Source organism: Schistocerca piceifrons, unplaced genomic scaffold, assembly GCF_021461385.2.
Source record: "Schistocerca piceifrons isolate TAMUIC-IGC-003096 unplaced genomic scaffold, iqSchPice1.1 HiC_scaffold_538, whole genome shotgun sequence".
NCBI classification, from domain to species: Eukaryota; Metazoa; Arthropoda; class Insecta; order Orthoptera; family Acrididae; genus Schistocerca; species Schistocerca piceifrons.
Window position 1 is genome coordinate 295,139 of NW_025728775.1, and position 26,198 is coordinate 321,336.

At 53.0% G+C, this 26,198-nt stretch overlaps 1 protein-coding gene and 48 non-coding genes across 49 annotated transcripts; 35 read left to right on the forward strand and 14 right to left on the reverse strand.

The window, feature by feature from the left end:
* Positions 1 to 120: 120 nt before the first annotated feature.
* On the reverse strand, positions 121 to 192 carry Trnap-agg. The gene has a single exon. It is a non-coding gene; the product is annotated as a tRNA-Pro (tRNA).
* Positions 193 to 680: 488 nt separating this feature from the next.
* Trnav-cac lies at positions 681 to 753 on the forward strand. Its single transcript has one exon. It is a non-coding gene; the product is annotated as a tRNA-Val (tRNA).
* A 158-nt stretch (positions 754 to 911) lies between these two features.
* Positions 912 to 984, forward strand: Trnav-aac. Its single transcript has one exon. It is a non-coding gene; the product is annotated as a tRNA-Val (tRNA).
* A 973-nt stretch (positions 985 to 1,957) lies between these two features.
* On the forward strand, positions 1,958 to 2,030 carry Trnav-aac. The gene has a single exon. It is a non-coding gene; the product is annotated as a tRNA-Val (tRNA).
* Positions 2,031 to 3,003: 973 nt separating this feature from the next.
* Trnav-aac lies at positions 3,004 to 3,076 on the forward strand. The gene has a single exon. It is a non-coding gene; the product is annotated as a tRNA-Val (tRNA).
* A 193-nt stretch (positions 3,077 to 3,269) lies between these two features.
* Trnap-agg lies at positions 3,270 to 3,341 on the reverse strand. Its single transcript has one exon. It is a non-coding gene; the product is annotated as a tRNA-Pro (tRNA).
* Positions 3,342 to 3,829: 488 nt separating this feature from the next.
* On the forward strand, positions 3,830 to 3,902 carry Trnav-cac. The gene has a single exon. It is a non-coding gene; the product is annotated as a tRNA-Val (tRNA).
* A 158-nt stretch (positions 3,903 to 4,060) lies between these two features.
* Trnav-aac lies at positions 4,061 to 4,133 on the forward strand. Its single transcript has one exon. It is a non-coding gene; the product is annotated as a tRNA-Val (tRNA).
* A 973-nt stretch (positions 4,134 to 5,106) lies between these two features.
* Trnav-aac lies at positions 5,107 to 5,179 on the forward strand. Its single transcript has one exon. It is a non-coding gene; the product is annotated as a tRNA-Val (tRNA).
* Positions 5,180 to 6,152: 973 nt separating this feature from the next.
* Trnav-aac lies at positions 6,153 to 6,225 on the forward strand. Its single transcript has one exon. It is a non-coding gene; the product is annotated as a tRNA-Val (tRNA).
* A 193-nt stretch (positions 6,226 to 6,418) lies between these two features.
* Positions 6,419 to 6,490, reverse strand: Trnap-agg. Its single transcript has one exon. It is a non-coding gene; the product is annotated as a tRNA-Pro (tRNA).
* A 488-nt stretch (positions 6,491 to 6,978) lies between these two features.
* On the forward strand, positions 6,979 to 7,051 carry Trnav-cac. Its single transcript has one exon. It is a non-coding gene; the product is annotated as a tRNA-Val (tRNA).
* Positions 7,052 to 7,209: 158 nt separating this feature from the next.
* On the forward strand, positions 7,210 to 7,282 carry Trnav-aac. The gene has a single exon. It is a non-coding gene; the product is annotated as a tRNA-Val (tRNA).
* Positions 7,283 to 7,475: 193 nt separating this feature from the next.
* Positions 7,476 to 7,547, reverse strand: Trnap-agg. Its single transcript has one exon. It is a non-coding gene; the product is annotated as a tRNA-Pro (tRNA).
* Positions 7,548 to 8,255: 708 nt separating this feature from the next.
* Positions 8,256 to 8,328, forward strand: Trnav-aac. Its single transcript has one exon. It is a non-coding gene; the product is annotated as a tRNA-Val (tRNA).
* A 193-nt stretch (positions 8,329 to 8,521) lies between these two features.
* Positions 8,522 to 8,593, reverse strand: Trnap-agg. The gene has a single exon. It is a non-coding gene; the product is annotated as a tRNA-Pro (tRNA).
* A 488-nt stretch (positions 8,594 to 9,081) lies between these two features.
* Trnav-cac lies at positions 9,082 to 9,154 on the forward strand. Its single transcript has one exon. It is a non-coding gene; the product is annotated as a tRNA-Val (tRNA).
* Positions 9,155 to 9,312: 158 nt separating this feature from the next.
* On the forward strand, positions 9,313 to 9,385 carry Trnav-aac. The gene has a single exon. It is a non-coding gene; the product is annotated as a tRNA-Val (tRNA).
* Positions 9,386 to 10,358: 973 nt separating this feature from the next.
* Positions 10,359 to 10,431, forward strand: Trnav-aac. Its single transcript has one exon. It is a non-coding gene; the product is annotated as a tRNA-Val (tRNA).
* A 193-nt stretch (positions 10,432 to 10,624) lies between these two features.
* On the reverse strand, positions 10,625 to 10,696 carry Trnap-agg. The gene has a single exon. It is a non-coding gene; the product is annotated as a tRNA-Pro (tRNA).
* Positions 10,697 to 11,404: 708 nt separating this feature from the next.
* Positions 11,405 to 11,477, forward strand: Trnav-aac. The gene has a single exon. It is a non-coding gene; the product is annotated as a tRNA-Val (tRNA).
* Positions 11,478 to 12,450: 973 nt separating this feature from the next.
* Trnav-aac lies at positions 12,451 to 12,523 on the forward strand. Its single transcript has one exon. It is a non-coding gene; the product is annotated as a tRNA-Val (tRNA).
* A 193-nt stretch (positions 12,524 to 12,716) lies between these two features.
* On the reverse strand, positions 12,717 to 12,788 carry Trnap-agg. Its single transcript has one exon. It is a non-coding gene; the product is annotated as a tRNA-Pro (tRNA).
* Positions 12,789 to 13,267: 479 nt separating this feature from the next.
* Trnav-cac lies at positions 13,268 to 13,340 on the forward strand. The gene has a single exon. It is a non-coding gene; the product is annotated as a tRNA-Val (tRNA).
* A 158-nt stretch (positions 13,341 to 13,498) lies between these two features.
* Trnav-aac lies at positions 13,499 to 13,571 on the forward strand. Its single transcript has one exon. It is a non-coding gene; the product is annotated as a tRNA-Val (tRNA).
* Positions 13,572 to 14,544: 973 nt separating this feature from the next.
* On the forward strand, positions 14,545 to 14,617 carry Trnav-aac. Its single transcript has one exon. It is a non-coding gene; the product is annotated as a tRNA-Val (tRNA).
* Positions 14,618 to 14,810: 193 nt separating this feature from the next.
* On the reverse strand, positions 14,811 to 14,882 carry Trnap-agg. The gene has a single exon. It is a non-coding gene; the product is annotated as a tRNA-Pro (tRNA).
* Positions 14,883 to 15,370: 488 nt separating this feature from the next.
* Positions 15,371 to 15,443, forward strand: Trnav-cac. Its single transcript has one exon. It is a non-coding gene; the product is annotated as a tRNA-Val (tRNA).
* A 158-nt stretch (positions 15,444 to 15,601) lies between these two features.
* On the forward strand, positions 15,602 to 15,674 carry Trnav-aac. Its single transcript has one exon. It is a non-coding gene; the product is annotated as a tRNA-Val (tRNA).
* Positions 15,675 to 16,427: 753 nt separating this feature from the next.
* Trnav-cac lies at positions 16,428 to 16,500 on the forward strand. The gene has a single exon. It is a non-coding gene; the product is annotated as a tRNA-Val (tRNA).
* A 158-nt stretch (positions 16,501 to 16,658) lies between these two features.
* Trnav-aac lies at positions 16,659 to 16,731 on the forward strand. The gene has a single exon. It is a non-coding gene; the product is annotated as a tRNA-Val (tRNA).
* A 973-nt stretch (positions 16,732 to 17,704) lies between these two features.
* Positions 17,705 to 17,777, forward strand: Trnav-aac. Its single transcript has one exon. It is a non-coding gene; the product is annotated as a tRNA-Val (tRNA).
* Positions 17,778 to 17,970: 193 nt separating this feature from the next.
* On the reverse strand, positions 17,971 to 18,042 carry Trnap-agg. The gene has a single exon. It is a non-coding gene; the product is annotated as a tRNA-Pro (tRNA).
* A 488-nt stretch (positions 18,043 to 18,530) lies between these two features.
* Trnav-cac lies at positions 18,531 to 18,603 on the forward strand. The gene has a single exon. It is a non-coding gene; the product is annotated as a tRNA-Val (tRNA).
* A 158-nt stretch (positions 18,604 to 18,761) lies between these two features.
* On the forward strand, positions 18,762 to 18,834 carry Trnav-aac. Its single transcript has one exon. It is a non-coding gene; the product is annotated as a tRNA-Val (tRNA).
* A 193-nt stretch (positions 18,835 to 19,027) lies between these two features.
* On the reverse strand, positions 19,028 to 19,099 carry Trnap-agg. Its single transcript has one exon. It is a non-coding gene; the product is annotated as a tRNA-Pro (tRNA).
* Positions 19,100 to 19,587: 488 nt separating this feature from the next.
* On the forward strand, positions 19,588 to 19,660 carry Trnav-cac. Its single transcript has one exon. It is a non-coding gene; the product is annotated as a tRNA-Val (tRNA).
* Positions 19,661 to 19,818: 158 nt separating this feature from the next.
* Trnav-aac lies at positions 19,819 to 19,891 on the forward strand. The gene has a single exon. It is a non-coding gene; the product is annotated as a tRNA-Val (tRNA).
* A 973-nt stretch (positions 19,892 to 20,864) lies between these two features.
* On the forward strand, positions 20,865 to 20,937 carry Trnav-aac. The gene has a single exon. It is a non-coding gene; the product is annotated as a tRNA-Val (tRNA).
* Positions 20,938 to 21,130: 193 nt separating this feature from the next.
* On the reverse strand, positions 21,131 to 21,202 carry Trnap-agg. The gene has a single exon. It is a non-coding gene; the product is annotated as a tRNA-Pro (tRNA).
* Positions 21,203 to 21,690: 488 nt separating this feature from the next.
* Trnav-cac lies at positions 21,691 to 21,763 on the forward strand. Its single transcript has one exon. It is a non-coding gene; the product is annotated as a tRNA-Val (tRNA).
* A 158-nt stretch (positions 21,764 to 21,921) lies between these two features.
* Trnav-aac lies at positions 21,922 to 21,994 on the forward strand. The gene has a single exon. It is a non-coding gene; the product is annotated as a tRNA-Val (tRNA).
* Positions 21,995 to 22,187: 193 nt separating this feature from the next.
* Positions 22,188 to 22,259, reverse strand: Trnap-agg. The gene has a single exon. It is a non-coding gene; the product is annotated as a tRNA-Pro (tRNA).
* A 488-nt stretch (positions 22,260 to 22,747) lies between these two features.
* Positions 22,748 to 22,820, forward strand: Trnav-cac. Its single transcript has one exon. It is a non-coding gene; the product is annotated as a tRNA-Val (tRNA).
* Positions 22,821 to 22,978: 158 nt separating this feature from the next.
* Trnav-aac lies at positions 22,979 to 23,051 on the forward strand. Its single transcript has one exon. It is a non-coding gene; the product is annotated as a tRNA-Val (tRNA).
* A 193-nt stretch (positions 23,052 to 23,244) lies between these two features.
* Positions 23,245 to 23,316, reverse strand: Trnap-agg. The gene has a single exon. It is a non-coding gene; the product is annotated as a tRNA-Pro (tRNA).
* Positions 23,317 to 23,804: 488 nt separating this feature from the next.
* Positions 23,805 to 23,877, forward strand: Trnav-cac. Its single transcript has one exon. It is a non-coding gene; the product is annotated as a tRNA-Val (tRNA).
* A 158-nt stretch (positions 23,878 to 24,035) lies between these two features.
* Trnav-aac lies at positions 24,036 to 24,108 on the forward strand. Its single transcript has one exon. It is a non-coding gene; the product is annotated as a tRNA-Val (tRNA).
* A 294-nt stretch (positions 24,109 to 24,402) lies between these two features.
* Positions 24,403 to 25,604, reverse strand: LOC124754860 (CD63 antigen-like). The gene has a single exon (XM_047249040.1). The coding sequence runs from the start codon at positions 25,557 to 25,559 to the stop codon at positions 24,867 to 24,869; it is 693 nt and encodes a 230-aa protein (XP_047104996.1). The 5' UTR covers positions 25,560 to 25,604; the 3' UTR covers positions 24,403 to 24,866.
* Between the last annotated feature and the right edge of the window lie 594 nt (positions 25,605 to 26,198).

Below are 26,198 nucleotides of genomic sequence, written 5' to 3' on the forward strand. Positions count from 1 at the left end.
TTCATACGTCGGACCAGACGGTCATTTCTTTACACCAAGTATGAAATTCACTTTACACTGACGGGCAGCTTTTTGCGCTGACTCAGCCACCTACGTGCGACCAGTTTGCACAAAACGCTAGGGCTCGTCCGGGATTTGAACCCGGGACCTCCTGCACCCTAAGCAGGAATCATACCCGTAGACCAACGAGCCCTGTGACAGCGTGAACGCCAATTATTTCAGCAAACTGCATCCCTCGAAGTCGTCCAGGGTGCTCTTTGAATCTGGTGCGGCTGGCGGGATGGGGAAGGTGCTTTCTGCCGGCAGTGCTGTTCTTCGACAGACTGTGTGGCGACACCGTGGGTCACGGGCAGCACCGTTCTCGGAGGTGCCGTGGCCCGCGGTCGGCGGCCTTCCAGGGCTATTGGCATCTTCATGTAGAGCTGCCGCCGGGTGCGCACTGCCTGCTGCTAAGGAGGTGATTGTTTTTGCTGATGTGACTTGCAATAACGACTGCGCGAAACGCCGCTATCTCGTTGGGGATGCTACGACATACACCCTCTCGAGCACCCCGAATACTTGTTGAGCCCTCGGCTACGATGGGTTTCAGGCTGTCAAATGAACTATGGTGTGTGCATGCGCGGACGGGAGAAAGGCTGAGGCGTCTTCGAGTGTACAAGGATGGACAGAGCGTATCCGTCGTTTCCGTAGTGTAGCGGTTATCACGTCTGCTTCACACGCAGAAGGTCCCCGGTTCGATCCCGGGCGGGAACAGTATTTTCCTGCCTATGTCGCATACTACTCGAGTGAGCCACGTCGTGTGTGGATCTGCTACATGTACCTTCGTCATGCAAGTGCCGCATTTACTGAATTTTTTAGTTACGATGGCAACCTTGCTACAAGTTCTCTGAGAAGCAAGAACGAAAGCAGTAGTTTCCGTGGTGTAGCGGTTATCACGTCTGCCTAACACGCAGAAGGTTCCCGGTTCGATCCCGGGCGGAAACACTTTTTCATCACTTTAAACAAGACATACCGACAAGCATTTGCCACGTTCTGTACCTAAAGCTTGGCAATCACCTTCATACGTCGGACCAGACGGTCATTTCTTTACACCAAGTATGAAATTCACTTTACACTGACGGGCAGCTTTTTGCGCTGACTCAGCCACCTACGTGCGACCAGTTTGCACAAAACGCTAGGGCTCGTCCGGGATTTGCACCCGGGACCTCCTGCACCCTAAGCAGGAATCGTACCCCTAGACCAACGAGCCCTGTGACAGCGTGAACGCCAATTATTACAGCAAACTGCATCCCTCGAAGTCGTCCAGGGTGCTCTTTGAATCTGGTGCGGCTGGCGGGATGGGGAAGGTGCTTTCTGCCGGCAGTGCTGTTCTTCGATAGACTGTGTGGCGACACCGTGGGTCACGGGCAGCACCGTTCTCGGAGGTGCCGTGGCCCGCGGTCGGCGGCCTTCCAGGGCTATTGGCATCTTCATGTAGAGCTGCCGCCGGGTGCGCACTGCCTGCTGCTAAGGAGATGATTGTTTTTGCTGATGTGACTTGCAATAACGACTGCGCGAAACGCCGCTATCTCGTTGGGGATGCTACGACATACACCCTCTCGAGCACCCCGAATACTTGTTGAGCCCTCGGCTACGATGGGTTTCAGGCTGTCAAATGAACTATGGTGTGTGCATGCGCGGACGGGAGAAAGGCTGAGGCGTCTTCGAGTGTACAAGGATGGACAGAGCGTATCCGTCGTTTCCGTAGTGTAGCGGTTATCACGTCTGCTTCACACGCAGAAGGTCCCCGGGCGGGAACAGTATTTTCCTGCCTATGTCGCATACTACTCGAGTGAGCCACGTCGTGTGTGGATCTGCTACATGTACCTTCGTCATGCAAGTGCCGCATTTACTGAATTTTTAAGTTACGATGGCAACCTTGCTACAAGTTCTCTGAGAAGCAAGAACGAAAGCAGTGGTTTCCGTGGTGTAGCGGTTATCACGTCTGCCTAACACGCAGAAGGTCCCCGGTTCGATCCCGGGCGGAAACACTTTTTCATCACTTTAAACAAGACATACCGACAAGCATTTGCCACGTTCTGTACCTAAAGCTTGGCAATCACCTTCATACGTCGGACCAGACGGTCATTTCTTTACACCAAGTATGAAATTCACTTTACACTGACGGGCAGCTTTTTGCGCTGACTCAGCCACCTACGTGCGACCAGTTTGCACAAAACGCTAGGGCTCGTCCGGGATTTGCACCCGGGACCTCCTGCACCCTAAGCAGGAATCGTACCCCTAGACCAACGAGCCCTGTGACAGCGTGAACGCCAATTATTACAGCAAACTGCATCCCTCGAAGTCGTCCAGGGTGCTCTTTGAATCTGCTGCGGCTGGCGGGATGGGGAAGGTGCTTTCTGCCGGCAGTGCTGTTCTTCGATAGACTGTGTGGCGACACCGTGGGTCACGGGCAGCACCGTTCTCGGAGGTGCCGTGGCCCGCGGTCGGCGGCCTTCCAGGGCTATTGGCATCTTCATGTAGAGCTGCCGCCGGGTGCGCACTGCCTGCTGCTAAGGAGGTGATTGTTTTTGCTGATGTGACTTGCAATAACGACTGCGCGAAACGCCGCTATCTCGTTGGGGATGCTACGACATACACCCTCTCGAGCACCCCGAATACTTGTTGAGCCCTCGGCTACGATGGGTTTCAGGCTGTCAAATGAACTATGGTGTGTGCATGCGCGGACGGGAGAAAGGCTGAGGCGTCTTCGAGTGTACAAGGATGGACAGAGCGTATCCGTCGTTTCCGTAGTGTAGCGGTTATCACGTCTGCTTCACACGCAGAAGGTCCCCGGGCGGGAACAGTATTTTCCTGCCTATGTCGCATACTACTCGAGTGAGCCACGTCGTGTGTGGATCTGCTACATGTACCTTCGTCATGCAAGTGCCGCATTTACTGAATTTTTAAGTTACGATGGCAACCTTGCTACAAGTTCTCTGAGAAGCAAGAACGAAAGCAGTGGTTTCCGTGGTGTAGCGGTTATCACGTCTGCCTAACACGCAGAAGGTCCCCGGTTCGATCCCGGGCGGAAACACTTTTTCATCACTTTAAACAAGACATACCGACAAGCATTTGCCACGTTCTGTACCTAAAGCTTGGCAATCACCTTCATACGTCGGACCAGACGGTCATTTCTTTACACCAAGTATGAAATTCACTTTACACTGACGGGCAGCTTTTTGCGCTGACTCAGCCACCTACGTGCGACCAGTTTGCACAAAACGCTAGGGCTCGTCCGGGATTTGAACCCGGGACCTCCTGCACCCTAAGCAGGAATCATACCCGTAGACCAACGAGCCCTGTGACAGCGTGAACGCCAATTATTTCAGCAAACTGCATCCCTCGAAGTCGTCCAGGGTGCTCTTTGAATCTGGTGCGGCTGGCGGGATGGGGAAGGTGCTTTCTGCCGGCAGTGCTGTTCTTCGACAGACTGTGTGGCGACACCGTGGGTCACGGGCAGCACCGTTCTCGGAGGTGCCGTGGCCCGCGGTCGGCGGCCTTCCAGGGCTATTGGCATCTTCATGTAGAGCTGCCGCCGGGTGCGCACTGCCTGCTGCTAAGGAGGTGATTGTTTTTGCTGATGTGACTTGCAATAACGACTGCGCGAAACGCCGCTATCTCGTTGGGGATGCTACGACATACACCCTCTCGAGCACCCCGAATACTTGTTGAGCCCTCGGCTACGATGGGTTTCAGGCTGTCAAATGAACTATGGTGTGTGCATGCGCGGACGGGAGAAAGGCTGAGGCGTCTTCGAGTGTACAAGGATGGACAGAGCGTATCCGTCGTTTCCGTAGTGTAGCGGTTATCACGTCTGCTTCACACGCAGAAGGTCCCCGGTTCGATCCCGGGCGGGAACAGTATTTTCCTGCCTATGTCGCATACTACTCGAGTGAGCCACGTCGTGTGTGGATCTGCTACATGTACCTTCGTCATGCAAGTGCCGCATTTACTGAATTTTTTAGTTACGATGGCAACCTTGCTACAAGTTCTCTGAGAAGCAAGAACGAAAGCAGTAGTTTCCGTGGTGTAGCGGTTATCACGTCTGCCTAACACGCAGAAGGTTCCCGGTTCGATCCCGGGCGGAAACACTTTTTCATCACTTTAAACAAGACATACCGACAAGCATTTGCCACGTTCTGTACCTAAAGCTTGGCAATCACCTTCATACGTCGGACCAGACGGTCATTTCTTTACACCAAGTATGAAATTCACTTTACACTGACGGGCAGCTTTTTGCGCTGACTCAGCCACCTACGTGCGACCAGTTTGCACAAAACGCTAGGGCTCGTCCGGGATTTGCACCCGGGACCTCCTGCACCCTAAGCAGGAATCGTACCCCTAGACCAACGAGCCCTGTGACAGCGTGAACGCCAATTATTACAGCAAACTGCATCCCTCGAAGTCGTCCAGGGTGCTCTTTGAATCTGGTGCGGCTGGCGGGATGGGGAAGGTGCTTTCTGCCGGCAGTGCTGTTCTTCGATAGACTGTGTGGCGACACCGTGGGTCACGGGCAGCACCGTTCTCGGAGGTGCCGTGGCCCGCGGTCGGCGGCCTTCCAGGGCTATTGGCATCTTCATGTAGAGCTGCCGCCGGGTGCGCACTGCCTGCTGCTAAGGAGATGATTGTTTTTGCTGATGTGACTTGCAATAACGACTGCGCGAAACGCCGCTATCTCGTTGGGGATGCTACGACATACACCCTCTCGAGCACCCCGAATACTTGTTGAGCCCTCGGCTACGATGGGTTTCAGGCTGTCAAATGAACTATGGTGTGTGCATGCGCGGACGGGAGAAAGGCTGAGGCGTCTTCGAGTGTACAAGGATGGACAGAGCGTATCCGTCGTTTCCGTAGTGTAGCGGTTATCACGTCTGCTTCACACGCAGAAGGTCCCCGGGCGGGAACAGTATTTTCCTGCCTATGTCGCATACTACTCGAGTGAGCCACGTCGTGTGTGGATCTGCTACATGTACCTTCGTCATGCAAGTGCCGCATTTACTGAATTTTTAAGTTACGATGGCAACCTTGCTACAAGTTCTCTGAGAAGCAAGAACGAAAGCAGTGGTTTCCGTGGTGTAGCGGTTATCACGTCTGCCTAACACGCAGAAGGTCCCCGGTTCGATCCCGGGCGGAAACACTTTTTCATCACTTTAAACAAGACATACCGACAAGCATTTGCCACGTTCTGTACCTAAAGCTTGGCAATCACCTTCATACGTCGGACCAGACGGTCATTTCTTTACACCAAGTATGAAATTCACTTTACACTGACGGGCAGCTTTTTGCGCTGACTCAGCCACCTACGTGCGACCAGTTTGCACAAAACGCTAGGGCTCGTCCGGGATTTGCACCCGGGACCTCCTGCACCCTAAGCAGGAATCGTACCCCTAGACCAACGAGCCCTGTGACAGCGTGAACGCCAATTATTACAGCAAACTGCATCCCTCGAAGTCGTCCAGGGTGCTCTTTGAATCTGGTGCGGCTGGCGGGATGGGGAAGGTGCTTTCTGCCGGCAGTGCTGTTCTTCGATAGACTGTGTGGCGACACCGTGGGTCACGGGCAGCACCGTTCTCGGAGGTGCCGTGGCCCGCGGTCGGCGGCCTTCCAGGGCTATTGGCATCTTCATGTAGAGCTGCCGCCGGGTGCGCACTGCCTGCTGCTAAGGAGGTGATTGTTTTTGCTGATGTGACTTGCAATAACGACTGCGCGAAACGCCGCTATCTCGTTGGGGATGCTACGACATACACCCTCTCGAGCACCCCGAATACTTGTTGAGCCCTCGGCTACGATGGGTTTCAGGCTGTCAAATGAACTATGGTGTGTGCATGCGCGGACGGGAGAAAGGCTGAGGCGTCTTCGAGTGTACAAGGATGGACAGAGCGTATCCGTCGTTTCCGTAGTGTAGCGGTTATCACGTCTGCTTCACACGCAGAAGGTCCCCGGGCGGGAACAGTATTTTCCTGCCTATGTCGCATACTACTCGAGTGAGCCACGTCGTGTGTGGATCTGCTACATGTACCTTCGTCATGCAAGTGCCGCATTTACTGAATTTTTAAGTTACGATGGCAACCTTGCTACAAGTTCTCTGAGAAGCAAGAACGAAAGCAGTGGTTTCCGTGGTGTAGCGGTTATCACGTCTGCCTAACACGCAGAAGGTCCCCGGTTCGATCCCGGGCGGAAACACTTTTTCATCACTTTAAACAAGACATACCGACAAGCATTTGCCACGTTCTGTACCTAAAGCTTGGCAATCACCTTCATACGTCGGACCAGACGGTCATTTCTTTACACCAAGTATGAAATTCACTTTACACTGACGGGCAGCTTTTTGCGCTGACTCAGCCACCTACGTGCGACCAGTTTGCACAAAACGCTAGGGCTCGTCCGGGATTTGAACCCGGGACCTCCTGCACCCTAAGCAGGAATCATACCCGTAGACCAACGAGCCCTGTGACAGCGTGAACGCCAATTATTTCAGCAAACTGCATCCCTCGAAGTCGTCCAGGGTGCTCTTTGAATCTGGTGCGGCTGGCGGGATGGGGAAGGTGCTTTCTGCCGGCAGTGCTGTTCTTCGACAGACTGTGTGGCGACACCGTGGGTCACGGGCAGCACCGTTCTCGGAGGTGCCGTGGCCCGCGGTCGGCGGCCTTCCAGGGCTATTGGCATCTTCATGTAGAGCTGCCGCCGGGTGCGCACTGCCTGCTGCTAAGGAGGTGATTGTTTTTGCTGATGTGACTTGCAATAACGACTGCGCGAAACGCCGCTATCTCGTTGGGGATGCTACGACATACACCCTCTCGAGCACCCCGAATACTTGTTGAGCCCTCGGCTACGATGGGTTTCAGGCTGTCAAATGAACTATGGTGTGTGCATGCGCGGACGGGAGAAAGGCTGAGGCGTCTTCGAGTGTACAAGGATGGACAGAGCGTATCCGTCGTTTCCGTAGTGTAGCGGTTATCACGTCTGCTTCACACGCAGAAGGTCCCCGGTTCGATCCCGGGCGGGAACAGTATTTTCCTGCCTATGTCGCATACTACTCGAGTGAGCCACGTCGTGTGTGGATCTGCTACATGTACCTTCGTCATGCAAGTGCCGCATTTACTGAATTTTTTAGTTACGATGGCAACCTTGCTACAAGTTCTCTGAGAAGCAAGAACGAAAGCAGTAGTTTCCGTGGTGTAGCGGTTATCACGTCTGCCTAACACGCAGAAGGTTCCCGGTTCGATCCCGGGCGGAAACACTTTTTCATCACTTTAAACAAGACATACCGACAAGCATTTGCCACGTTCTGTACCTAAAGCTTGGCAATCACCTTCATACGTCGGACCAGACGGTCATTTCTTTACACCAAGTATGAAATTCACTTTACACTGACGGGCAGCTTTTTGCGCTGACTCAGCCACCTACGTGCGACCAGTTTGCACAAAACGCTAGGGCTCGTCCGGGATTTGAACCCGGGACCTCCTGCACCCTAAGCAGGAATCGTACCCCTAGACCAACGAGCCCTGTGACAGCGTGAACGCCAATTATTACAGCAAACTGCATCCCTCGAAGTCGTCCAGGGTGCTCTTTGAATCTGGTGCGGCTGGCGGGATGGGGAAGGTGCTTTCTGCCGGCAGTGCTGTTCTTCGATAGACTGTGTGGCGACACCGTGGGTCACGGGCAGCACCGTTCTCGGAGGTGCCGTGGCCCGCGGTCGGCGGCCTTCCAGGGCTATTGGCATCTTCATGTAGAGCTGCCGCCGGGTGCGCACTGCCTGCTGCTAAGGAGGTGATTGTTTTTGCTGATGTGACTTGCAATAACGACTGCGCGAAACGCCGCTATCTCGTTGGGGATGCTACGACATACACCCTCTCGAGCACCCCGAATACTTGTTGAGCCCTCGGCTACGATGGGTTTCAGGCTGTCAAATGAACTATGGTGTGTGCATGCGCGGACGGGAGAAAGGCTGAGGCGTCTTCGAGTGTACAAGGATGGACAGAGCGTATCCGTCGTTTCCGTAGTGTAGCGGTTATCACGTCTGCTTCACACGCAGAAGGTCCCCGGGCGGGAACAGTATTTTCCTGCCTATGTCGCATACTACTCGAGTGAGCCACGTCGTGTGTGGATCTGCTACATGTACCTTCGTCATGCAAGTGCCGCATTTACTGAATTTTTAAGTTACGATGGCAACCTTGCTACAAGTTCTCTGAGAAGCAAGAACGAAAGCAGTGGTTTCCGTGGTGTAGCGGTTATCACGTCTGCCTAACACGCAGAAGGTCCCCGGTTCGATCCCGGGCGGAAACACTTTTTCATCACTTTAAACAAGACATACCGACAAGCATTTGCCACGTTCTGTACCTAAAGCTTGGCAATCACCTTCATACGTCGGACCAGACGGTCATTTCTTTACACCAAGTATGAAATTCACTTTACACTGACGGGCAGCTTTTTGCGCTGACTCAGCCACCTACGTGCGACCAGTTTGCACAAAACGCTAGGGCTCGTCCGGGATTTGAACCCGGGACCTCCTGCACCCTAAGCAGGAATCATACCCGTAGACCAACGAGCCCTGTGACAGCGTGAACGCCAATTATTTCAGCAAACTGCATCCCTCGAAGTCGTCCAGGGTGCTCTTTGAATCTGGTGCGGCTGGCGGGATGGGGAAGGTGCTTTCTGCCGGCAGTGCTGTTCTTCGACAGACTGTGTGGCGACACCGTGGGTCACGGGCAGCACCGTTCTCGGAGGTGCCGTGGCCCGCGGTCGGCGGCCTTCCAGGGCTATTGGCATCTTCATGTAGAGCTGCCGCCGGGTGCGCACTGCCTGCTGCTAAGGAGGTGATTGTTTTTGCTGATGTGACTTGCAATAACGACTGCGCGAAACGCCGCTATCTCGTTGGGGATGCTACGACATACACCCTCTCGAGCACCCCGAATACTTGTTGAGCCCTCGGCTACGATGGGTTTCAGGCTGTCAAATGAACTATGGTGTGTGCATGCGCGGACGGGAGAAAGGCTGAGGCGTCTTCGAGTGTACAAGGATGGACAGAGCGTATCCGTCGTTTCCGTAGTGTAGCGGTTATCACGTCTGCTTCACACGCAGAAGGTCCCCGGTTCGATCCCGGGCGGGAACAGTATTTTCCTGCCTATGTCGCATACTACTCGAGTGAGCCACGTCGTGTGTGGATCTGCTACATGTACCTTCGTCATGCAAGTGCCGCATTTACTGAATTTTTAAGTTACGATGGCAACCTTGCTACAAGTTCTCTGAGAAGCAAGAACGAAAGCAGTGGTTTCCGTGGTGTAGCGGTTATCACGTCTGCCTAACACGCAGAAGGTCCCCGGTTCGATCCCGGGCGGAAACACTTTTTCATCACTTTAAACAAGACATACCGACAAGCATTTGCCACGTTCTGTACCTAAAGCTTGGCAATCACCTTCATACGTCGGACCAGACGGTCATTTCTTTACACCAAGTATGAAATTCACTTTACACTGACGGGCAGCTTTTTGCGCTGACTCAGCCACCTACGTGCGACCAGTTTGCACAAAACGCTAGGGCTCGTCCGGGATTTGCACCCGGGACCTCCTGCACCCTAAGCAGGAATCGTACCCCTAGACCAACGAGCCCTGTGACAGCGTGAACGCCAATTATTACAGCAAACTGCATCCCTCGAAGTCGTCCAGGGTGCTCTTTGAATCTGGTGCGGCTGGCGGGATGGGGAAGGTGCTTTCTGCCGGCAGTGCTGTTCTTCGATAGACTGTGTGGCGACACCGTGGGTCACGGGCAGCACCGTTCTCGGAGGTGCCGTGGCCCGCGGTCGGCGGCCTTCCAGGGCTATTGGCATCTTCATGTAGAGCTGCCGCCGGGTGCGCACTGCCTGCTGCTAAGGAGGTGATTGTTTTTGCTGATGTGACTTGCAATAACGACTGCGCGAAACGCCGCTATCTCGTTGGGGATGCTACGACATACACCCTCTCGAGCACCCCGAATACTTGTTGAGCCCTCGGCTACGATGGGTTTCAGGCTGTCAAATGAACTATGGTGTGTGCATGCGCGGACGGGAGAAAGGCTGAGGCGTCTTCGAGTGTACAAGGATGGACAGAGCGTATCCGTCGTTTCCGTAGTGTAGCGGTTATCACGTCTGCTTCACACGCAGAAGGTCCCCGGGCGGGAACAGTATTTTCCTGCCTATGTCGCATACTACTCGAGTGAGCCACGTCGTGTGTGGATCTGCTACATGTACCTTCGTCATGCAAGTGCCGCATTTACTGAATTTTTAAGTTACGATGGCAACCTTGCTACAAGTTCTCTGAGAAGCAAGAACGAAAGCAGTGGTTTCCGTGGTGTAGCGGTTATCACGTCTGCCTAACACGCAGAAGGTCCCCGGTTCGATCCCGGGCGGAAACACTTTTTCATCACTTTAAACAAGACATACCGACAAGCATTTGCCACGTTCTGTACCTAAAGCTTGGCAATCACCTTCATACGTCGGACCAGACGGTCATTTCTTTACACCAAGTATGAAATTCACTTTACACTGACGGGCAGCTTTTTGCGCTGACTCAGCCACCTACGTGCGACCAGTTTGCACAAAACGCTAGGGCTCGTCCGGGATTTGAACCCGGGACCTCCTGCACCCTAAGCAGGAATCATACCCGTAGACCAACGAGCCCTGTGACAGCGTGAACGCCAATTATTTCAGCAAACTGCATCCCTCGAAGTCGTCCAGGGTGCTCTTTGAATCTGGTGCGGCTGGCGGGATGGGGAAGGTGCTTTCTGCCGGCAGTGCTGTTCTTCGACAGACTGTGTGGCGACACCGTGGGTCACGGGCAGCACCGTTCTCGGAGGTGCCGTGGCCCGCGGTCGGCGGCCTTCCAGGGCTATTGGCATCTTCATGTAGAGCTGCCGCCGGGTGCGCACTGCCTGCTGCTAAGGAGGTGATTGTTTTTGCTGATGTGACTTGCAATAACGACTGCGCGAAACGCCGCTATCTCGTTGGGGATGCTACGACATACACCCTCTCGAGCACCCCGAATACTTGTTGAGCCCTCGGCTACGATGGGTTTCAGGCTGTCAAATGAACTATGGTGTGTGCATGCGCGGACGGGAGAAAGGCTGAGGCGTCTTCGAGTGTACAAGGATGGACAGAGCGTATCCGTCGTTTCCGTAGTGTAGCGGTTATCACGTCTGCTTCACACGCAGAAGGTCCCCGGGCGGGAACAGTATTTTCCTGCCTATGTCGCATACTACTCGAGTGAGCCACGTCGTGTGTGGATCTGCTACATGTACCTTCGTCATGCAAGTGCCGCATTTACTGAATTTTTTAGTTACGATGGCAACCTTGCTACAAGTTCTCTGAGAAGCAAGAACGAAAGCAGTAGTTTCCGTGGTGTAGCGGTTATCACGTCTGCCTAACACGCAGAAGGTTCCCGGTTCGATCCCGGGCGGAAACACTTTTTCATCACTTTAAACAAGACATACCGACAAGCATTTGCCACGTTCTGTACCTAAAGCTTGGCAATCACCTTCATACGTCGGACCAGACGGTCATTTCTTTACACCAAGTATGAAATTCACTTTACACTGACGGGCAGCTTTTTGCGCTGACTCAGCCACCTACGTGCGACCAGTTTGCACAAAACGCTAGGGCTCGTCCGGGATTTGCACCCGGGACCTCCTGCACCCTAAGCAGGAATCGTACCCCTAGACCAACGAGCCCTGTGACAGCGTGAACGCCAATTATTACAGCAAACTGCATCCCTCGAAGTCGTCCAGGGTGCTCTTTGAATCTGGTGCGGCTGGCGGGATGGGGAAGGTGCTTTCTGCCGGCAGTGCTGTTCTTCGATAGACTGTGTGGCGACACCGTGGGTCACGGGCAGCACCGTTCTCGGAGGTGCCGTGGCCCGCGGTCGGCGGCCTTCCAGGGCTATTGGCATCTTCATGTAGAGCTGCCGCCGGGTGCGCACTGCCTGCTGCTAAGGAGGTGATTGTTTTTGCTGATGTGACTTGCAATAACGACTGCGCGAAACGCCGCTATCTCGTTGGGGATGCTACGACATACACCCTCTCGAGCACCCCGAATACTTGTTGAGCCCTCGGCTACGATGGGTTTCAGGCTGTCAAATGAACTATGGTGTGTGCATGCGCGGACGGGAGAAAGGCTGAGGCGTCTTCGAGTGTACAAGGATGGACAGAGCGTATCCGTCGTTTCCGTAGTGTAGCGGTTATCACGTCTGCTTCACACGCAGAAGGTCCCCGGGCGGGAACAGTATTTTCCTGCCTATGTCGCATACTACTCGAGTGAGCCACGTCGTGTGTGGATCTGCTACATGTACCTTCGTCATGCAAGTGCCGCATTTACTGAATTTTTAAGTTACGATGGCAACCTTGCTACAAGTTCTCTGAGAAGCAAGAACGAAAGCAGTGGTTTCCGTGGTGTAGCGGTTATCACGTCTGCCTAACACGCAGAAGGTCCCCGGTTCGATCCCGGGCGGAAACACTTTTTCATCACTTTAAACAAGACATACCGACAAGCATTTGCCACGTTCTGTACCTAAAGCTTGGCAATCACCTTCATACGTCGGACCAGACGGTCATTTCTTTACACCAAGTATGAAATTCACTTTACACTGACGGGCAGCTTTTTGCGCTGACTCAGCCACCTACGTGCGACCAGTTTGCACAAAACGCTAGGGCTCGTCCGGGATTTGAACCCGGGACCTCCTGCACCCTAAGCAGGAATCATACCCGTAGACCAACGAGCCCTGTGACAGCGTGAACGCCAATTATTTCAGCAAACTGCATCCCTCGAAGTCGTCCAGGGTGCTCTTTGAATCTGGTGCGGCTGGCGGGATGGGGAAGGTGCTTTCTGCCGGCAGTGCTGTTCTTCGACAGACTGTGTGGCGACACCGTGGGTCACGGGCAGCACCGTTCTCGGAGGTGCCGTGGCCCGCGGTCGGCGGCCTTCCAGGGCTATTGGCATCTTCATGTAGAGCTGCCGCCGGGTGCGCACTGCCTGCTGCTAAGGAGGTGATTGTTTTTGCTGATGTGACTTGCAATAACGACTGCGCGAAACGCCGCTATCTCGTTGGGGATGCTACGACATACACCCTCTCGAGCACCCCGAATACTTGTTGAGCCCTCGGCTACGATGGGTTTCAGGCTGTCAAATGAACTATGGTGTGTGCATGCGCGGACGGGAGAAAGGCTGAGGCGTCTTCGAGTGTACAAGGATGGACAGAGCGTATCCGTAGTGTAGCGGTTATCACGTCTGCTTCACACGCAGAAGGTCCCCGGTTCGATCCCGGGCGGGAACAGTATTTTCCTGCCTATGTCGCATACTACTCGAGTGAGCCACGTCGTGTGTGGATCTGCTACATGTACCTTCGTCATGCAAGTGCCGCATTTACTGAATTTTTTAGTTACGATGGCAACCTTGCTACAAGTTCTCTGAGAAGCAAGAACGAAAGCAGTAGTTTCCGTGGTGTAGCGGTTATCACGTCTGCCTAACACGCAGAAGGTTCCCGGTTCGATCCCGGGCGGAAACACTTTTTCATCACTTTAAACAAGACATACCGACAAGCATTTGCCACGTTCTGTACCTAAAGCTTGGCAATCACCTTCATACGTCGGACCAGACGGTCATTTCTTTACACCAAGTATGAAATTCACTTTACACTGACGGGCAGCTTTTTGCGCTGACTCAGCCACCTACGTGCGACCAGTTTGCACAAAACGCTAGGGCTCGTCCGGGATTTGCACCCGGGACCTCCTGCACCCTAAGCAGGAATCGTACCCCTAGACCAACGAGCCCTGTGACAGCGTGAACGCCAATTATTACAGCAAACTGCATCCCTCGAAGTCGTCCAGGGTGCTCTTTGAATCTGGTGCGGCTGGCGGGATGGGGAAGGTGCTTTCTGCCGGCAGTGCTGTTCTTCGATAGACTGTGTGGCGACACCGTGGGTCACGGGCAGCACCGTTCTCGGAGGTGCCGTGGCCCGCGGTCGGCGGCCTTCCAGGGCTATTGGCATCTTCATGTAGAGCTGCCGCCGGGTGCGCACTGCCTGCTGCTAAGGAGGTGATTGTTTTTGCTGATGTGACTTGCAATAACGACTGCGCGAAACGCCGCTATCTCGTTGGGGATGCTACGACATACACCCTCTCGAGCACCCCGAATACTTGTTGAGCCCTCGGCTACGATGGGTTTCAGGCTGTCAAATGAACTATGGTGTGTGCATGCGCGGACGGGAGAAAGGCTGAGGCGTCTTCGAGTGTACAAGGATGGACAGAGCGTATCCGTCGTTTCCGTAGTGTAGCGGTTATCACGTCTGCTTCACACGCAGAAGGTCCCCGGGCGGGAACAGTATTTTCCTGCCTATGTCGCATACTACTCGAGTGAGCCACGTCGTGTGTGGATCTGCTACATGTACCTTCGTCATGCAAGTGCCGCATTTACTGAATTTTTAAGTTACGATGGCAACCTTGCTACAAGTTCTCTGAGAAGCAGGAACGAAAGCAGTGGTTTCCGTGGTGTAGCGGTTATCACGTCTGCCTAACACGCAGAAGGTCCCCGGTTCGATCCCGGGCGGAAACACTTTTTCATCACTTTAAACAAGACATACCGACAAGCATTTGCCACGTTCTGTACCTAAAGCTTGGCAATCACCTTCATACGTCGGACCAGACGGTCATTTCTTTACACCAAGTATGAAATTCACTTTACACTGACGGGCAGCTTTTTGCGCTGACTCAGCCACCTACGTGCGACCAGTTTGCACAAAACGCTAGGGCTCGTCCGGGATTTGAACCCGGGACCTCCTGCACCCTAAGCAGGAATCATACCCGTAGACCAACGAGCCCTGTGACAGCGTGAACGCCAATTATTTCAGCAAACTGCATCCCTCGAAGTCGTCCAGGGTGCTCTTTGAATCTGGTGCGGCTGGCGGGATGGGGAAGGTGCTTTCTGCCGGCAGTGCTGTTCTTCGACAGACTGTGTGGCGACACCGTGGGTCACGGGCAGCACCGTTCTCGGAGGTGCCGTGGCCCGCGGTCGGCGGCCTTCCAGGGCTATTGGCATCTTCATGTAGAGCTGCCGCCGGGTGCGCACTGCCTGCTGCTAAGGAGGTGATTGTTTTTGCTGATGTGACTTGCAATAACGACTGCGCGAAACGCCGCTATCTCGTTGGGGATGCTACGACATACACCCTCTCGAGCACCCCGAATACTTGTTGAGCCCTCGGCTACGATGGGTTTCAGGCTGTCAAATGAACTATGGTGTGTGCATGCGCGGACGGGAGAAAGGCTGAGGCGTCTTCGAGTGTACAAGGATGGACAGAGTGTATCCGTCGTTTCCGTAGTGTAGCGGTTATCACGTCTGCTTCACACGCAGAAGGTCCCCGGTTCGATCCCGGGCGGGAACAGTATTTTCCTGCCTATGTCGCATACTACTCGAGTGAGCCACGTCGTGTGTGGATCTGCTACATGTACCTTCGTCATGCAAGTGCCGCATTTACTGAATTTTTTAGTTACGATGGCAACCTTGCTACAAGTTCTCTGAGAAGCAAGAACGAAAGCAGTAGTTTCCGTGGTGTAGCGGTTATCACGTCTGCCTAACACGCAGAAGGTTCCCGGTTCGATCCCGGGCGGAAACACTTTTTCATCACTTTAAACAAGACATACCGACAAGCATTTGCCACGTTCTGTACCTAAAGCTTGGCAATCACCTTCATACGTCGGACCAGACGGTCATTTCTTTACACCAAGTATGAAATTCACTTTACACTGACGGGCAGCTTTTTGCGCTGACTCAGCCACCTACGTGCGACCAGTTTGCACAAAACGCTAGGGCTCGTCCGGGATTTGCACCCGGGACCTCCTGCACCCTAAGCAGGAATCGTACCCCTAGACCAACGAGCCCTGTGACAGCGTGAACGCCAATTATTACAGCAAACTGCATCCCTCGAAGTCGTCCAGGGTGCTCTTTGAATCTGGTGCGGCTGGCGGGATGGGGAAGGTGCTTTCTGCCGGCAGTGCTGTTCTTCGATAGACTGTGTGGCGACACCGTGGGTCACGGGCAGCACCGTTCTCGGAGGTGCCGTGGCCCGCGGTCGGCGGCCTTCCAGGGCTATTGGCATCTTCATGTAGAGCTGCCGCCGGGTGCGCACTGCCTGCTGCTAAGGAGGTGATTGTTTTTGCTGATGTGACTTGCAATAACGACTGCGCGAAACGCCGCTATCTCGTTGGGGATGCTACGACATACACCCTCTCGAGCACCCCGAATACTTGTTGAGCCCTCGGCTACGATGGGTTTCAGGCTGTCAAATGAACTATGGTGTGTGCATGCGCGGACGGGAGAAAGGCTGAGGCGTCTTCGAGTGTACAAGGATGGACAGAGCGTATCCGTCGTTTCCGTAGTGTAGCGGTTATCACGTCTGCTTCACACGCAGAAGGTCCCCGGTTCGATCCCGGGCGGGAACAGTATTTTCCTGCCTATGTCGCATACTACTCGAGTGAGCCACGTCGTGTGTGGATCTGCTACATGTACCTTCGTCATGCAAGTGCCGCATTTACTGAATTTTTTAGTTACGATGGCAACCTTGCTACAAGTTCTCTGAGAAGCAAGAACGAAAGCAGTAGTTTCCGTGGTGTAGCGGTTATCACGTCTGCCTAACACGCAGAAGGTCCCCGGTTCGATCCCGGGCGGAAACACTTTTTCATCACTTTAAACAAGACATACCGACAAGCATTTGCCACGTTCTGTACCTAAAGCTTGGCAATCACCTTCATACGTCGGACCAGACGGTCATTTCTTTACACCAAGTATGAAATTCACTTTACACTGACGGGCAGCTTTTTGCGCTGACTCAGCCACCTACGTGCGACCAGTTTGCACAAAACGCTAGGGCTCGTCCGGGATTTGCACCCGGGACCTCCTGCACCCTAAGCAGGAATCGTACCCCTAGACCAACGAGCCCTGTGACAGCGTGAACGCCAATTATTACAGCAAACTGCATCCCTCGAAGTCGTCCAGGGTGCTCTTTGAATCTGGTGCGGCTGGCGGGATGGGGAAGGTGCTTTCTGCCGGCAGTGCTGTTCTTCGATAGACTGTGTGGCGACACCGTGGGTCACGGGCAGCACCGTTCTCGGAGGTGCCGTGGCCCGCGGTCGGCGGCCTTCCAGGGCTATTGGCATCTTCATGTAGAGCTGCCGCCGGGTGCGCACTGCCTGCTGCTAAGGAGGTGATTGTTTTTGCTGATGTGACTTGCAATAACGACTGCGCGAAACGCCGCTATCTCGTTGGGGATGCTACGACATACACCCTCTCGAGCACCCCGAATACTTGTTGAGCCCTCGGCTACGATGGGTTTCAGGCTGTCAAATGAACTATGGTGTGTGCATGCGCGGACGGGAGAAAGGCTGAGGCGTCTTCGAGTGTACAAGGATGGACAGAGCGTATCCGTCGTTTCCGTAGTGTAGCGGTTATCACGTCTGCTTCACACGCAGAAGGTCCCCGGGCGGGAACAGTATTTTCCTGCCTATGTCGCATACTACTCGAGTGAGCCACGTCGTGTGTGGATCTGCTACATGTACCTTCGTCATGCAAGTGCCGCATTTACTGAATTTTTAAGTTACGATGGCAACCTTGCTACAAGTTCTCTGAGAAGCAAGAACGAAAGCAGTAGTTTCCGTGGTGTAGCGGTTATCACGTCTGCCTAACACGCAGAAGGTCCCCGGTTCGATCCCGGGCTGAAACACTTTTTCATCACTTTAAACAAGACATACCGACAAGCATTTGCCACGTTCTGTACCTAAAGCTTGGCAATCACCTTCATACGTCGGACCAGACGGTCATTTCTTTACACCAAGTATGAAATTCACTTTACACTGACGGGCAGCTTTTTGCGCTGACTCAGCCACCTACGTGCGACCAGTTTGCACAAAACGCTAGGGCTCGTCCGGGATTTGAACCCGGGACCTCCTGCACCCTAAGCAGGAATCATACCCGTAGACCAACGAGCCCTGTGACAGCGTGAACGCCAATTATTTCAGCAAACTGCATCCCTCGAAGTCGTCCAGGGTGCTCTTTGAATCTGGTGCGGCTGGCGGGATGGGGAAGGTGCTTTCTGCCGGCAGTGCTGTTCTTCGACAGACTGTGTGGCGACACCGTGGGTCACGGGCAGCACCGTTCTCGGAGGTGCCGTGGCCCGCGGTCGGCGGCCTTCCAGGGCTATTGGCATCTTCATGTAGAGCTGCCGCCGGGTGCGCACTGCCTGCTGCTAAGGAGGTGATTGTTTTTGCTGATGTGACTTGCAATAACGACTGCGCGAAACGCCGCTATCTCGTTGGGGATGCTACGACATACACCCTCTCGAGCACCCCGAATACTTGTTGAGCCCTCGGCTACGATGGGTTTCAGGCTGTCAAATGAACTATGGTGTGTGCATGCGCGGACGGGAGAAAGGCTGAGGCGTCTTCGAGTGTACAAGGATGGACAGAGCGTATCCGTCGTTTCCGTAGTGTAGCGGTTATCACGTCTGCCTCACACGCAGAAGGTCCCCGGTTCGATCCCGGGCGGGAACAGTATTTTCCTGCCTATGTCGCATACTACTCGAGTGAGCCACGTCGTGTGTGGATCTGCTACATGTACCTTCGTCATGCAAGTGCCGCATTTACTGAATTTTTAAGTTACGATGGCAACCTTGCTACAAGTTCTCTGAGAAGCAAGAACGAAAGCAGGAGTTTCCGTGGTGTAGCGGTTATCACGTCTGCCTAACACGCAGAAGGTCCCCGGTTCGATCCCGGGCTGAAACACTTTTTCATCACTTTAAACAAGACATACCGACAAGCATTTGCCACGTTCTGTACCTAAAGCTTGGCAATCACCTTCATACGTCGGACCAGACGGTCATTTCTTTACACCAAGTATGAAATTCACTTTACACTGACGGGCAGCTTTTTGCGCTGACTCAGCCACCTACGTGCGACCAGTTTGCACAAAACGCTAGGGCTCGTCCGGGATTTGAACCCGGGACCTCCTGCACCCTAAGCAGGAATGATACCCCTAGACCAACGAGCCCTGTGACAGCGTGAACGCCAATTATTTCAGCAAACTGCATCCCTCGAAGTCGTCCAGGGTGCTCTTTGAATCTGGTGCGGCTGGCGGGATGGGGAAGGTGCTTTCTGCCGGCAGTGCTGTTCTTCGACAGACTGTGTGGCGACACCGTGGGTCACGGGCAGCACCGTTCTCGGAGGTGCCGTGGCCCGCGGTCGGCGGCCTTCCAGGGCTATTGGCATCTTCATGTAGAGCTGCCGCCGGGTGCGCACTGCCTGCTGCTAAGGAGGTGATTGTTTTTGCTGATGTGACTTGCAATAACGACTGCGCGAAACGCCGCTATCTCGTTGGGGATGCTACGACATACACCCTCTCGAGCACCCCGAATACTTGTTGAGCCCTCGGCTACGATGGGTTTCAGGCTGTCAAATGAACTATGGTGTGTGCATGCGCGGACGGGAGAAAGGCTGAGGCGTCTTCGAGTGTACAAGGATGGACAGAGCGTATCCGTCGTTTCCGTAGTGTAGCGGTTATCACGTCTGCTTCACACGCAGAAGGTCCCCGGTTCGATCCCGGGCGGGAACAGTATTTTCCTGCCTATGTCGCATACTACTCGAGTGAGCCACGTCGTGTGTGGATCTGCTACATGTACCTTCGTCATGCAAGTGCCGCATTTACTGAATTTTTTAGTTACGATGGCAACCTTGCTACAAGTTCTCTGAGAAGCAAGAACGAAAGCAGTAGTTTCCGTGGTGTAGCGGTTATCACGTCTGCCTAACACGCAGAAGGTTCCCGGTTCGATCCCGGGCGGAAACACTTTTTCATCACTTTAAACAAGACATACCGACAAGCATTTGCCACGTTCTGTACCTAAAGCTTGGCAATCACCTTCATACGTCGGACCAGACGGTCATTTCTTTACACCAAGTATGAAATTCACTTTACACTGACGGGCAGCTTTTTGCGCTGACTCAGCCACCTACGTGCGACCAGTTTGCACAAAACGCTAGGGCTCGTCCGGGATTTGCACCCGGGACCTCCTGCACCCTAAGCAGGAATCGTACCCCTAGACCAACGAGCCCTGTGACAGCGTGAACGCCAATTATTACAGCAAACTGCATCCCTCGAAGTCGTCCAGGGTGCTCTTTGAATCTGGTGCGGCTGGCGGGATGGGGAAGGTGCTTTCTGCCGGCAGTGCTGTTCTTCGATAGACTGTGTGGCGACACCGTGGGTCACGGGCAGCACCGTTCTCGGAGGTGCCGTGGCCCGCGGTCGGCGGCCTTCCAGGGCTATTGGCATCTTCATGTAGAGCTGCCGCCGGGTGCGCACTGCCTGCTGCTAAGGAGGTGATTGTTTTTGCTGATGTGACTTGCAATAACGACTGCGCGAAACGCCGCTATCTCGTTGGGGATGCTACGACATACACCCTCTCGAGCACCCCGAATACTTGTTGAGCCCTCGGCTACGATGGGTTTCAGGCTGTCAAATGAACTATGGTGTGTGCATGCGCGGACGGGAGAAAGGCTGAGGCGTCTTCGAGTGTACAAGGATGGACAGAGCGTATCCGTCGTTTCCGTAGTGTAGCGGTTATCACGTCTGCTTCACACGCAGAAGGTCCCCGGGCGGGAACAGTATTTTCCTGCCTATGTCGCATACTACTCGAGTGAGCCACGTCGTGTGTGGATCTGCTACATGTACCTTCGTCATGCAAGTGCCGCATTTACTGAATTTTTAAGTTACGATGGCAACCTTGCTACAAGTTCTCTGAGAAGCAAGAACGAAAGCAGTAGTTTCCGTGGTGTAGCGGTTATCACGTCTGCCTAACACGCAGAAGGTCCCCGGTTCGATCCCGGGCTGAAACACTTTTTCATCACTTTAAACAAGACATACCGACAAGCATTTGCCACGTTCTGTACCTAAAGCTTGGCAATCACCTTCATACGTCGGACCAGACGGTCATTTCTTTACACCAAGTATGAAATTCACTTTACACTGACGGGCAGCTTTTTGCGCTGACTCAGCCACCTACGTGCGACCAGTTTGCACAAAACGCTAGGGCTCGTCCGGGATTTGAACCCGGGACCTCCTGCACCCTAAGCAGGAATCATACCCGTAGACCAACGAGCCCTGTGACAGCGTGAACGCCAATTATTTCAGCAAACTGCATCCCTCGAAGTCGTCCAGGGTGCTCTTTGAATCTGGTGCGGCTGGCGGGATGGGGAAGGTGCTTTCTGCCGGCAGTGCTGTTCTTCGACAGACTGTGTGGCGACACCGTGGGTCACGGGCAGCACCGTTCTCGGAGGTGCCGTGGCCCGCGGTCGGCGGCCTTCCAGGGCTATTGGCATCTTCATGTAGAGCTGCCGCCGGGTGCGCACTGCCTGCTGCTAAGGAGGTGATTGTTTTTGCTGATGTGACTTGCAATAACGACTGCGCGAAACGCCGCTATCTCGTTGGGGATGCTACGACATACACCCTCTCGAGCACCCCGAATACTTGTTGAGCCCTCGGCTACGATGGGTTTCAGGCTGTCAAATGAACTATGGTGTGTGCATGCGCGGACGGGAGAAAGGCTGAGGCGTCTTCGAGTGTACAAGGATGGACAGAGCGTATCCGTCGTTTCCGTAGTGTAGCGGTTATCACGTCTGCCTCACACGCAGAAGGTCCCCGGTTCGATCCCGGGCGGGAACAGTATTTTCCTGCCTATGTCGCATACTACTCGAGTGAGCCACGTCGTGTGTGGATCTGCTACATGTACCTTCGTCATGCAAGTGCCGCATTTACTGAATTTTTAAGTTACGATGGCAACCTTGCTACAAGTTCTCTGAGAAGCAAGAACGAAAGCAGGAGTTTCCGTGGTGTAGCGGTTATCACGTCTGCCTAACACGCAGAAGGTCCCCGGTTCGATCCCGGGCTGAAACACTTTTTCATCACTTTAAACAAGACATACCGACAAGCATTTGCCACGTTCTGTACCTAAAGCTTGGCAATCACCTTCATACGTCGGACCAGACGGTCATTTCTTTACACCAAGTATGAAATTCACTTTACACTGACGGGCAGCTTTTTGCGCTGACTCAGCCACCTACGTGCGACCAGTTTGCACAAAACGCTAGGGCTCGTCCGGGATTTGAACCCGGGACCTCCTGCACCCTAAGCAGGAATGATACCCCTAGACCAACGAGCCCTGTGACAGCGTGAACGCCAATTATTTCAGCAAACTGCATCCCTCGAAGTCGTCCAGGGTGCTCTTTGAATCTGGTGCGGCTGGCGGGATGGGGAAGGTGCTTTCTGCCGGCAGTGCTGTTCTTCGACAGACTGTGTGGCGACACCGTGGGTCACGGGCAGCACCGTTCTCGGAGGTGCCGTGGCCCGCGGTCGGCGGCCTTCCAGGGCTATTGGCATCTTCATGTAGAGCTGCCGCCGGGTGCGCACTGCCTGCTGCTAAGGAGGTGATTGTTTTTGCTGATGTGACTTGCAATAACGACTGCGCGAAACGCCGCTATCTCGTTGGGGATGCTACGACATACACCCTCTCGAGCACCCCGAATACTTGTTGAGCCCTCGGCTACGATGGGTTTCAGGCTGTCAAATGAACTATGGTGTGTGCATGCGCGGACGGGAGAAAGGCTGAGGCGTCTTCGAGTGTACAAGGATGGACAGAGCGTATCCGTCGTTTCCGTAGTGTAGCGGTTATCACGTCTGCCTCACACGCAGAAGGTCCCCCGTTCGATCCCGGGCGGGAACAGTATTTTCCTGCCTATGTCGCATACTACTCGAGTGAGCCACGTCGTGTGTGGATCTGCTACATGTACCTTCGTCATGCAAGTGCCGCATTTACTGAATTTTTAAGTTACGATGGCAACCTTGCTACAAGTTCTCTGAGAAGCAAGAACGAAAGCAGGAGTTTCCGTGGTGTAGCGGTTATCACGTCTGCCTAACACGCAGAAGGTCCCCGGTTCGATCCCGGGCTGAAACACTTTTTCATCACTTTAAACAAGACATACCGACAAGCATTTGCCACGTTCTGTACCTAAAGCTTGGCAATCACCTTCATACGTCGGACCAGACGGTCATTTCTTTACACCAAGTATGAAATTCACTTTACACTGACGGGCAGCTTTTTGCGCTGACTCAGCCACCTACGTGCGACCAGTTTGCACAAAACGCTAGGGCTCGTCCGGGATTTGAACCCGGGACCTCCTGCACCCTAAGCAGGAATGATACCCCTAGACCAACGAGCCCTGTGACAGCGTGAACGCCAATTATTTCAGCAAACTGCATCCCTCGAAGTCGTCCAGGGTGCTCTTTGAATCTGGTGCGGCTGGCGGGATGGGGAAGGTGCTTTCTGCCGGCAGTGCTGTTCTTCGACAGACTGTGTGGCGGCACCGTGGGTCACGGGCAGCACCGTTCTCGGAGGTGCCGTGGCCCGCGGTCGGCGGCCTTCCAGGGCTATTGGCATCTTCATGTAGAGCTGCCGCCGGGTGCGCACTGCCTGCTGCTAAGGAGGTGATTGTTTTTGCTGATGTGACTTGCAATAACGACTGCGCGAAACGCCGCTATCTCGTTGGGGATGCTACGACATACACCCTCTCGAGCACCCCGAATACTTGTTGAGCCCTCGGCTACGATGGGTTTCAGGCTGTCAAATGAACTATGGTGTGTGCATGCGCGGACGGGAGAAAGGCTGAGGCGTCTTCGAGTGTACAAGGATGGACAGAGCGTATCCGTCGTTTCCGTAGTGTAGCGGTTGTCACGTCTGCTTCACACGCAGAAGGTCCCCGGTTCGATCCCGGGCGGGAACAGTATATTCCTGCCTATGTCGCATACTACTCGAGTGAGCCACGTCGTGTGTGGATCTGCTACATGTACCTTCGTCATGCAAGTGCCGCATTTACTGAATTTTTTAGTTACGATGGCAACCTTGCTACAAGTTCTCTGAGAAGCAAGAACGAAAGCAGTAGTTTCCGTGGTGTAGCGGTTATCACGTCTGCCTAACACGCAGAAGGTCCCCGGTTCGATCCCGGGCGGAAACACTTTTTCATCACTTTAAACAAGACATACCGACAAGCATTTGCCACGTTCTGTACCTAAAGCTTGGCAATCACCTTCATACGTCGGACCAGACGGTCATTTCTTTACACCAAGTATGAAATTCACTTTACACTGACGGGCAGCTTTTTGCGCTGACTCAGCCACCTACGTGCGACCAGTTTGCACAAAACGCTAGGGCTCGTCCGGGATTTGAACCCGGGACCTCCTGCACCCTAAGCAGGAATCGTACCCCTTTTTTTTTTTTTTTTTTTTTTTTTTTTTTTTTTTTTTTTTTATAGAAATCTGAGATTTATTTTAGATTTTGTGAAAACAGCACATTAACACTGAACACACAATAAACTGTGAATCCTGTTTCTACAGGTATTACAACTTTCAATTAAAATTAATAAAGGAGTCAATTGGAAATACTGTCAAAAATATAACACTGCATATAAAATAAGACATGGCTAATGAGAAGATACACATGTAAGATGTCTGTAAATGCTTATACATCCTAAACATTACGAAAAATATTTAAATTACAGTCTTATGAAGTAGCAGTGCTTACACAAATTACAACCATTCAGGCTGCACATATTTCACATATTTCAGTTACAGATCCACAAAATGAGATTCATTTAACTTCCAAAGCACTACCTTAAAGATGCCACAAAACTTAGAAAATCCTTATATGCACACAAATTGACAATCGCAAAAACAAACAAAAAAAATGAACAAGTACAAAAGGTACACCACCGCTTTACACTGTCTCGTATTCTTTTCGAATTGACTTGGCCAAGCAGCATGCTAGGATTACACCAACCAGCTGAACGAATGCAATTCCTATGCCGACGCCGCCAAGTACTACAGCATGGTGACTGATGAGGTTTTCTAATGCGCCCATGCAACCTTTGTCGTACTGCTTGGATGCGCACATCTCATTAAGATCATAGCTGGGGCAGCACGAGGCAGGAACCTTCAGCCCTGCCTTATTCCAGTCATCAGGACCATTGATGCCACAGCAGTTTAAATCTGTTTGCATGATGTCCCACGCCTTTTTAATATCTCCGTTATTTTCATATTTGTAAAGTGTGCTGTTCAACTGAGTATCTAGATCATCTTTCAAAACATCCTTCAAGACATAACCCGCTATGCCCCCTCCTAGTTCCATGGCAAAGATGATCAAAAGTAGCACTGAAAATGTAACTACCATACAATGATTTTCCTTCAGCGCTCCACAACAGCCAAAAAATGCAACTATAAAAACAATGATTCCAACAATAAGCAGCAGCACAGGTCCCGCAATGACACTCCCACCAAAGAAGGTATCATAAGATGAAAAATTACTTAGAGCAAGTGCACCAACTGATACAATTACTATACCAGAAATCACAAACAACAGGTTGAATGTGAAGAGTAAATACTTCACGCAGGACATTCCACCGGACACCATGTTGGCTCTTCTTTTTAATGTATTAACCTGATTCCACTACAACACTTTACAACTTTTTTTTTTTTTCCAACTTGGGCGCCCTAAAGGTCCACGAAAACTTTAGTCCTGGTATAGAGAAGAAACATACATAAAGGCGGCAAATCCAGAAACAGTATAAAAGAAAATGGCTCTCACAGTTGATCTTAGCCAACACCCTCTCTTTCAAATGTCAGGCGAAGCATATTTGCAAAATCATCACGGAGGCCTGGCAATCGCAAGCGCTGCCAGTAAGCAGTAAGCATGTACTGCCGAAACGCTAGGTGTCCATCCTCTTCATGACAACTGATGACAAAATGTACGAAATGACCAATCAACCACATGACGGTATTGAGCTTCGTTCGTGGAAAAAAGGAAGAATCGGGCCGGACGATGATGTCAATAGTATAAGCGGCTTCAGCAGACCTAGTGACAAAAGCAAGTTGTTTCCTGAGCCAACGCCAATTAGCAAGGTGCCCACAGCAGGTGAACCGATGTTCAAGGGTATCCAGGAGACCACACCGAGTACAGGTGTCCGTGTCAGAAAGACCAATACGGTGCAGTCGTACATTGGTGGAAACCAAATTATTTATTACCCTATACCACGTGGACGCCACGGCCATA